Here is a 10,000-nt window from a genome sequence, read left to right on the forward strand (position 1 = left end):
TGTGTGTGTGTGTGTCTGTGTTTGTTTGTGTGTGTGTATATGTGTGTGTATGTGTGTTTCTCTGTATGTGTGTGTGTGTGTGTGTATATGTGTGTGTATGTGTGTGTTTCTCTGTGTGTGTGTGTGTGTGTGTGTGTGTGTGTGTGTGTGTGTGTGTGTGTGTGTGTGTGTGTGTGTGTGTGTGTGTGTGTGTGTGTGTGTGTACACAGGAGAGAGTTTTTCTTTTGGATCAGAACAAACAGATTCAGAGGATGAGAGGAAGCTACAGCCGAGATCTCTGGTAACAATATTTATGTTTTTTAATATTCAGACTTTTTCTCTTGAAATAACGTGTGTGTGTAACTGTGTCTGTGTGTAACTGTCTGTCTGTCTGTGTGTGCGTGTCAGGAACGTGTTTGATTGGCTGGTGTACTGTCTGCTGGCCGTGGCGTTTGGCGTCCACATGGCCGATGTCTTCCATCCATCTTCCTCTCTTCACACCGCCACTCTCCGTCTGTTCTCCGTCACCGTCGTCTTCCTCTGGCTCAGACTGATGAAGCATGTTAGAGCCTTCAGGTACACACACACACACACACACACACAGACACACACACACACACACACAAAAAAAAAAAAAAAAAAAAAAAAAAATACAAATACACTATTGTATAAACACAAACAAAAAAAAAAAAAAATGAGGGGTTCTTTAAAATGATACCAGTTATTAACTTTCCCCTGAGAGTAATGAAACCAGGACCACTTCAGTATTTAAATGTACACTTTATTTTTAACAAACTAAGTAAAAAGATAAAACAGTTCTCAGGATTTAAAAAGTAAAAAGAAAGCCGACCAGTTTCAGTCCGAGCTCCAACCACAATTTATAAGTCCATACGGTGTCAGTCTGTTGGTAAGCAGGTAGCGAGAGGGAGGGCTGACGGTACAGATCCTTTGTTCCGACACGACTGAAGCATGGTGTCGTGACATCATACATCCATGTATCCACCCGGCAGCTGATTGGACGACGCGTGAGGTGGGTCTGGCTATTCGAGAATTTCAACAGAGTGTCATGGCGCCTTATTCAGAATCCGATCTCATATTGTACTATAATAGTTCACCGAAACGTGTTTCTGAAAACATTTGAAGAGAGAAATAGGCCGTGCAGTTGCTGAATCTGTCTTCATTTTGTTATGTGTGAGTGGAAGGTAGAGGACCCAAATGCAGGTAGAACAGGCAAGCAGGCAGGAGAAGGTTCAGACTGAGGATTTATTAACAAAAGGCTGGGAACAAACCAACAAAAGGGATCCAAAGGGCAAACAGCAAACACAAGGAGTCCAAAACTGAGGCAGGCAGGCAAAAGGCAAAGTCCCAAATCCAAAAGATCTCCAGAGACAAGGACAACAAAAACCACAGGGAAGATTCAAAAACACACCGACAGGATACATGGTGCGTTCTGTTATTTATCCGTGTCGGAGTTCCGACTAGGAAAACAGACGTTGCCTAGCAACAAGCACCAACACGCCACCTTTCCTCGGATTTCTGAGCTCGGGACTCGGACATGGATTCCAAGATGGCAGCGCCCTGTGTGACTTGTAAGTGTTAATTGTTGTCATTGTTTTTGGACCGCTTTGGCTGTTTACAGTTTTTTCCAACTGCTTACACACGTTTTCAAAACTATGTCTCCTTTTTTCAAAACTCTACACACAATTCCCAAAACTGCACACACAAAATGCAAAATGCCTCACATCTCCTTCAAAATGATTTGAAAAGTGGTTGAAAAGTGCACTGTAAAAAACAATGTAATGTTACAGTAAAACAGAAAATATGTATTGGGCAAAACATTACGTCTGTAAGAGTAGCCCAGTGTTGTATACAGTAGCATGAAACAAGAAAAAAAAAGTATAAACATATGTAAACCAAAGGTATCATTTTTAGAATAAAGAATATGTGTGTGTGTGTGTGTGTGTGTGTGTGTGTGTGTGTGTGTGTGTGTGTGTGTGTGTGCTTGTGTGTGTTGTGAGTGTTTGTGCATGCTTGTGTGTGGGGGGGGGGGACAGAATTGTATGCACTTTGATTGATTTGTAATGCTGAAATAGTCATTAGATAGTTGCATGCAGTATGGACGCCACTGTAAAGCTACTCAAGATGGGCTTCTCTCCCTGATCTCATCAAAGATGGCTCTCCTTCTTCCTCTTCTTCCCTCCTCCTCCTCGTTGTTATCCCCTGTCTCTCCCTCCTCCTCCTCTTGCTCTCTGTCTATTGTTGGCATCCATTGTTCCAAACAGGTAATCTGACCTTTGGCCTCTGTATAGGCCTATACTAAAGCAATGATTGGTTAGTGTTCAGTTATGACATAATGTGTTTGCACATGTGAGGAGTGTGTGTGTGTGCCCTGGTAAATAAGTAGCATTTTGATTGGTTGTGTTTATAAATGGATAGCAAGTCACTTCTTGTTAGATTTTTGTGTCTTAGGTAGAGAATTGTGTTTAAGGTTTTGAAAAAAGTGTTTTATGCAATTGAAAACTGAGTGAAAGGCTGAGAAATAGCTTATGGTTTTGGAGATTTGCTGTGTAGTTTTGCACTTTGAGTGAGAGGTTTCAAAAATCGTGTGACATGAAAAGATATTGTGTGTAAGCAGTTGGAAAAAACTGTAAATGAAGATTTTAATCACTCTTATTACTGAAATACCTTACTGCATCCGTTTCATTGCCTGTTGGTATGGGATTCGGTCTCGTTGTGAGTGCAATATTTAATGAAGCCTTGTTTGCTAACGTGGCTAGTGTTGCTAACTCGGCCAGTGCTACCATAGCAACAGCTTTCCGGGTGGGGTCCATGTTTTTTCTCCGACTCGGACGCACAAAACATACCAGAAGGCTTAAAGTGTGGAAGTGACGTCACATCCGAGGTCCGAGTCGGTTCGTTTAGAATAATAGAACGCACCAACAGACTGGGTACAGACAGACTGACAGGGCAAAGACAAAATGATCTAACAAGAGACAAAGGGAACACAGAGGCTAAATACATGAGGTAACGAGTAAACCAGAAACAGGTGAGACAACAGGTGAAACACATCAGGGCAGGGCAGGACAATCAACAAAGGAGGGAAAACACAGGAAGTAAATTGGACAAGACAAGACAGAAAACCAGACATCTAAATAAAACAGGAACCAGAAATAATCACCAACGAACAGGAATACACAATACAAACAAGAATACACAGGTAAAACAGGATAAACAGAAACACACAATGAACAGGGGAATAACGAACAGAAATATACAGAATAAAGATACAAAACAGCAACAGAAATGTCCAGAACCACAACACTGACAAAGGTCAGTTTAGAAGATTCTCGTCTACTTCTACTGGATAGTCGCGTCGCGTTCAACGGATTAATTTGCATAAAGCTGGGCATCTGTTGTGGTGGAGATAGAATGGACCCAAACGCTAGGCTCAGCACAAACAGGTTTATTGGGGAAAAACGGAAAAGAGGGAGGAGTGGGGAGGCAGATGCCAAGGGTTGGAGTGAGGGCTTCTAGGATGGCGAGGAAGCTAGCTGGTGACAGGATGACGAGGGAGCTAGGGGAGCGCAGGGAAACCGAGGAGGAGGCACTGGAGCCCTTGGAATATGGGAGTCGAGGGAGGGACATCTGGGAACAGGAGCGGAGGGAGAGGAGGGAACCGATTGGTGAAGCCAGCTGACTGGAGGTAACTGAGGGGGATGGAGGAGATGGCTGCAGGGGAGAAACACAGACAGAGTTAGCAACACACTAGTGCTACGTTTACACGTGGTCGGCTATTTTCATAAACTGACATTTACATTTCTCCGTTTTCAAACATAACATTGTGCACAGCTGTCAGTTATTATAAAAGTGTTCGTTTATATGTACCCGTGTATATATGCAGCCAAGAGCACGCCAGACCTGTAGGTGGCGGTGTAACGAGAAGCTCAAGCCCACGTTAGCCAATCAGAATCCCCAAAATAGCAACAACAGCAACCAATCACTTCCTCTCTCTCTCTCGGCTGCCTAAACCTCCGTTTGTCTCAGTTTATGTGCAAACGTGCAAACAAAGATTTCAAAAATTAGTTTCAGAGGAGAATTCTCCGTTTGCGTGTAAATGAAGGGCACAAATGAACATGTCTCCGTTTGTAAAAATAACCACGTAAGTGTAAACAGGGTCTAGGACGGGTAAGTACAAAGTAGCTTTTTTAGAGAGCTTGTATTGCGTGTCACCAAGGTGGCTGAAGTAACGATCAAGCAAAGATGATGAGTGGGTCCAGGGTTCATATACTGGGCTTGATTGTAGATGGCTGGCAGGTGTGTACGGCAGGGAGAGGTGATGGTGGGATGATGAGCATAGAACTAAGAAACTTGACGTCACCCATAGGAATAGAGTGGAGCGCGGCGCAACAGAAGCATTGCAGGGACAAATGGATCTGTACCGTGATTCTGCCGGGGGCAGCCTGGAGTTCTCTTTCCCTACGCCACGCCACACCACGCCACTCCACACCATGCCACACCACACCACTCCACGCCACGCCACGCCATGCCACGCCATGCCATGCCATGCCATGCCATGCCATGCCATGCCACGCCATGCCACGCCACTCCACACCACACCACACCACTCCACACCATGCCACGCCACTCCACGCCACTCCACTCCAAACAAAGTTCTCAAAATGGCTTACCTGAGTCCTATTTGTAGTGCTAAGGCTCAGACTGATTGGTGTTCTGTTTTCTATGCAAGTGTTTTCAGGTCTGTATGTAAGTGCCTATAATTGCCAGATGAGTTCTGCATTTTGAACAGAGTGTTTTCCCAATGACAACAGGAGATTTCATTTTTGAGCAAAGTGTCTAATGTAAGAAAACGTGTGTAGTGTTTCGCAATAAGTTTGTTACATAATTGCAAACAAAGTGCAAAGTTGACATTGTGTTTAAGGTATGGTTACACTGTGTTTAAGGTATGGTTACACTGTGTTTAAGGTATGGTTACACTGTGTTTAAGGTACGGTTACACTGTGTTTAAGGTATGGTTACACTGTGTTTAAGAATTAGGGTTACACTGTGTTTAGTACGGTTACATTTTTAGTGTTTTAGAGTGACGGTTACACTGTGTTTAAGGTATGGTTACACTGTGTTTAAGAGTGCACGTTACACTGTGTTTTAAGGTATGGTTACACTGTGTTTAAAGATACGGTTACACTGTGTTTAAGCTATGGTTACACTGTGTTTAAGGTATGGTTACACTGTGTTTAAGGTATCGGTTACACTGTGTTTAAGGTATGGGTTTACACTGTGTTTAAGGTATGGTTACACTGTGTTTAAGCTACGGTTACACTGTGTTTAAAGGTAAAGATTTTTTTTATAAGTTTTTTTTTTTTTTTTTAAATTAATTTTTTTTTTTTTTTACACTGTGTTTAAGGTAAGGTTACACTGTGTTTAAGGTAAGGTTACACTGTGTTTAAGGTATGGTTACACTGTGTTTTAAGGTATGGTTACACTGTGTTTAAGGATCGGTTACACTGTGTTTAAGCTTCGGTTACACTGTGTTTAAGGTATGGTTACACTGTGTTTAAGGTATGCGGTTACACTGTGTTTAAGGTATGGTTACACTGTGTTTAAGGTATGGTTACACTGTGTTTAAGCTACGGTTACACTGTGTTTAAGGTATGGTTACACTGTGTTTAAGGTATGGTTACACTTTGTTTAAGGTATATTTACACTGTGTTTAAGGTATGGTTACACTGTGTTTAAGCTATGGTTACAACGTGTTTAAGCTATGGTTACACTGTGTTTAAGCTATGGTTACACTGTGTTTAATGTATGGTTACACTGTGTTTTAAGCTATGGTTACACTGTGTTTAAGGTATGGTTACACTGTGTTTAAGGTATGGTTACACTGTGTTTAAGCTATGGTTACACTGTGTTTAAGGTATGGTTACACTGTGTTTAAGGTATGGTTACACTGTGTTTAAGGTATGGTTACACTGTGTTTAAGGTATGGTTACACTGTGTTTAAGCTACGGTTACACTGTGTTTAAGGTATGGTTACACTGTGTTTAAGGTATGGTTACACTGTGTTTAAGCTATGGTTACACTGTGTTTAATGTATGGTTACACTGTGTTTAAGCTATGGTTACACTGTGTTTAAGGTATGGTTACACTGTGTTTAAGGTATGGTTACACTGTGTTTAAGCTATGGTTACACTGTGTTTAAGGTATGGTTACACTGTGTTTAAGCTATGGTTACACTGTGTTTAAGGTATGGTTACACTGTGTTTAAGGTATGGTTACACTGTGTTTAAGCTATGGTTACACTGTGTTTAAGGAATGCTACAAGAAGTTTAGGTATTGAGGCTTTGGTCTAAGTATTTGTTTTTAGTGTGTAAGCAATGGGCAAAAACTGTAAGACAAAGTCCCAATAAGTCGGCGTGTTCCTTTAAAGGGGTGATGGAATGATTATATAGGGTATTTATCATGTTAAAGGGGTGATAGAATGATTATATAGGGTATTTATCATGTTAAAGGGGTGATAGAATGATTATATAGGGTATTTATCATGTTAAAGGGGTGATAGAATGATTATATAGGGTATTTATCATGTTAAAGGGGTGATAGAATGATTATATAGGGTATTTCACACTGTTCCTTATGGTCTCCTAATGGGGTATGTAACATTAGTTGGGCTGAAAATGGCCTGGTTGATATTTTATTGGCCCTTATGCATCCCTGTGTTTTGGCCCTATTTGTAACAAGAGCTTTTCTTCCAAATATGGTATGGTCATGAATATTTAGATGAGCTGCGCGCTGATTGGTTGAGCGACTTGCCATACGCACATATTAGAGACGCGCGCTGATTGGTTGAGCGAATCCCCAATACACATACATTAGAGAAGCGACAGAATCTCATATTCCAGACACTGCAATGTTTCATTACCAAATTCACTTCTGAGACTTTTTAAGCGGAAATCAACTATATAAAGCTGAAATATGGGCCGTTTTACAAAATTTGATGGCTAATTGCAAATTTGGTAAGACGGTCGGACTTTAGGAGCTCCACACAGTCTGACGAAAACGAGCAGCCTGCTGGGCTCCATACCCAGCGCAAAGTCACCCTTTGTGGATACTGCACTACGGGGCTCGCGGCCAGCTGCCGGCATAACTATAATATATTTACGGTTTGAATTTCCCCCCCGCACTTTGATTTTAAGGCATTTTTATGAAGGCAAGGCGTCTTTGTAGGACCAGCAGCTGCTTGCTATATGTCCCATTCATTACAATGGGAAAATACCGCAGCTAGCCAGCTACACTGTCGCCATAACTAAATTATATTTACAGTTTGAATTTCCGTCCACTTATATAACATAATTCCCCAATGTCTTATAAAGCTAACCATTGTGTCCGATTTGATTTTAAGGCATTTTTATGAATCTGCGGCGTCTTTGTAGGACCAGCAGCTGCTTGCTATATGTCCCATTCATTACAATGGGGAAATATCGCGCCCGCTTGCTCACTTCGCAAAACTAAAGTATATTTACAGTTTGAATTTCGTCACGGCATGAATATTACAGGTTCCTCAAGGTCTTACAAAGCTTAGCTAACACTTGTCCGATTTCGATTTCAGTTGAATGTATTTTTGTGAATGTCAGAGTTAGGAGGAGGCTAGCTAGCTCTCATTGATGGACTCCATCTCACCGCGGCTCTATCAATGAGACTTCGCGGACAAAGGCGTTTATTTCCCGATTGTTTGTTTAAATAACTCAACACACATACCCATTATAAGATTAACTGGAACCTGCGGCTGCGGCGTAAAAGATTGCGGGCGTAACAAGCTCCGCTGACACTGCGGTCAGGGCGGCGATGTAGCAACCCAGGCAGCACCAACACCGGGCGCTAAACTCCGACAAACAGTCGGAGAAAATTTGCAATTAGCCATCCTTTTTGTAAGCGGCCCATATTTGAGCTTTATATGGTTGATTTCTCGCATAAAAAAGTTTCAGAAGTGAATTTTGTAATGGAATAGCAGAGATCTGCGTGACCTAGCTAGATTCAGAAGACTACCTGATCTCCGGTCCGTTTTTTCTCTGTTTTAAAAATTTCCCCCCTCTTCCCTCCTCTGTTTTTTTAAAAATTTTAAAAAATTATTCTTTTTATATCAATTTTTGTAAAATAAAAAAAATTTTATTTTTTTTTATTTATTGTTTAGTTATGTAAATGTTCTACCTGATCTCAGGTCAGTTGTGTAGCCTATGTAAATGTACTACCTGATCTTAGGTCAGTTGTGTAGCCTATGTAAATGTTCTACCTGATCTCAGGTCAGTTGTGTAGCCTATGTAAATGTTCTACCTGATCTCAGGTCAGTTGTGTAGCCTATGTAAATGTTCTACCTGATCTCAGGTCAGTTGTGTAGCCTATGTAAATGTTCTACCTGATCTCAGGTCAGTTGTGTAGCCTATGTAAATGTTCTACCTGATCTCAGGTCAGTTGTGTAGCCTATGTAAATGTACTACCTGATCTCAGGTCAGTTGTGTAGCCTATGTAAATGTTGGGGCGTGACTGTTCTCTTAAGGTTCCAGATTTGGAGATGCTTGCGTAAGCAACTCAGCTTTGTTGGGATTCGCCCGTTTTCAGCTGCAGTTTCAAAATATGAGATTTTCATAGTAAAGGGGTGTCAGTGGGATTTTGAGCTTCTATGTATGTCCTATTTACCCACCGAACTGTCGTTATTCAACTATGACAGGGTAAAATCGGTTTTGCATTCTATCACCCCTTTAAAGTTCAGCTAAAGTCCTATTGGTGTTTGACTTCAAATCGTGTGTGTGTGTGTGTGTGTGTGTGTGTGTGTATGTGTATGTGTGTGTGTGTGTGTGTGTGTGTGTGTGTGTGTGTGTGTGTGTGTGTGTGTGTGTGTGCAGACTGATGGGTCCATTCATCGTGATGTTGGGGAACATCGTTGGAGACGTGATGCGTTTCCTGTTCCTGTACGCTGAGATCTTCATCCCTTATGCCTGTAGCTTCTGGATCATATTCGGAGGTCAGTTACTTCCTGTTTCTTGTTTTCTGTTTATTGATCACTAACATGCTAGTTAACATTAGTAATTAAACCTAAACAGATAATGGAAGTCCAAACTGCCTGTGAGCTTCTCCTGTACTATACGGTAATTCCTCTACCAGAGCCTGTCTATGGAGAGCCTGTTAACTCCCTATCTCACTCCCTATTAAGCCCCATTGTACCAACCCGGAATTTTCCCGAGAGTGGAAGTTCTCCCCTTATTAGACATTATCTGCCTCTACTGTGTGACAGTAAGTCTCGTGGTTATGACCCAATCGTTAGCCTATTTTTATAAAAGCGTCTGCTACGGAGCCATAACGTGAGGTACAAGGTAATGGAGCCTTTTATACATTGTCGTGTTTCTTTAGAAATAAACAATGGACAAATAGAGTCTTTAAACTCTTCAGATGTAAAGTTATTCTCTGTCAAAGTGACGTCAGAATGAATGGGAGTCAATGGGATGCTAACAGGAGGTGATCGCTTTGTAGCATCAAAATGGCGCCATAGGAGGTTTGAGTTCTGAAGCGAAGCTTACCCCCTGGTTACATCAGACACATGAACACATCTGATGGATTAAATGTCTCTGATGAGGACTGCGTTTCCCATCAGCCCCCTGTGTCTTTGTATCCCTGCAGGCTCGGCGTCAGTTCCCAGCATGCAGTCTGTTCCCGGCCTGCTGTACAGTCTGTACCGCATCACGCTGGTGGACGAGTACGAGTACGCTGCCATGGTGACAGTGGACAGCGTCATGGCGCCGCTGCTGTGTGGGACGTTCCTCGCCGCGTCATCGGTCCTCTGCTTCAACCTCCTGATCGCCCTGCTGACAGACACCTTCCAGAGGTACCTGTCTCACTCTCTACCGGTTTGTCTGACCCTAACACAGACAGACAGGCTCACAGACACCTTTGAGAGGTACCTGTCTCTGTTACGTTTAGCAGGGAATAGTATAACAAAAAATAACCGAAGGAG

At 42.2% G+C, this 10,000-nt stretch overlaps 1 protein-coding gene across 3 annotated transcripts in view; it reads left to right on the top strand.

The window, feature by feature from the left end:
* LOC120548279 (transient receptor potential cation channel subfamily A member 1-like) overlaps nucleotides 1-10,000 on the top strand; it is a 43,380-nt gene that overhangs the window by 16,526 nt on the left and 16,854 nt on the right. For all 3 annotated transcript variants that reach the window (XM_039784408.1, XM_039784406.1, XM_039784409.1), the window contains exons 13-16: nucleotides 210-280; nucleotides 388-555; nucleotides 8,895-9,013; nucleotides 9,667-9,871. In XM_039784408.1, the coding sequence (XP_039640342.1) occupies nucleotides 210-280; nucleotides 388-555; nucleotides 8,895-9,013; nucleotides 9,667-9,871 (563 nt within the window). The remainder of the gene's footprint in view (nucleotides 1-209; nucleotides 281-387; nucleotides 556-8,894; nucleotides 9,014-9,666; nucleotides 9,872-10,000) is intronic.

The sequence above is a fragment of the Perca fluviatilis genome, chromosome 19, assembly GCF_010015445.1.
Source record: "Perca fluviatilis chromosome 19, GENO_Pfluv_1.0, whole genome shotgun sequence".
Taxonomy (NCBI): Eukaryota; Metazoa; Chordata; class Actinopteri; order Perciformes; family Percidae; genus Perca; species Perca fluviatilis.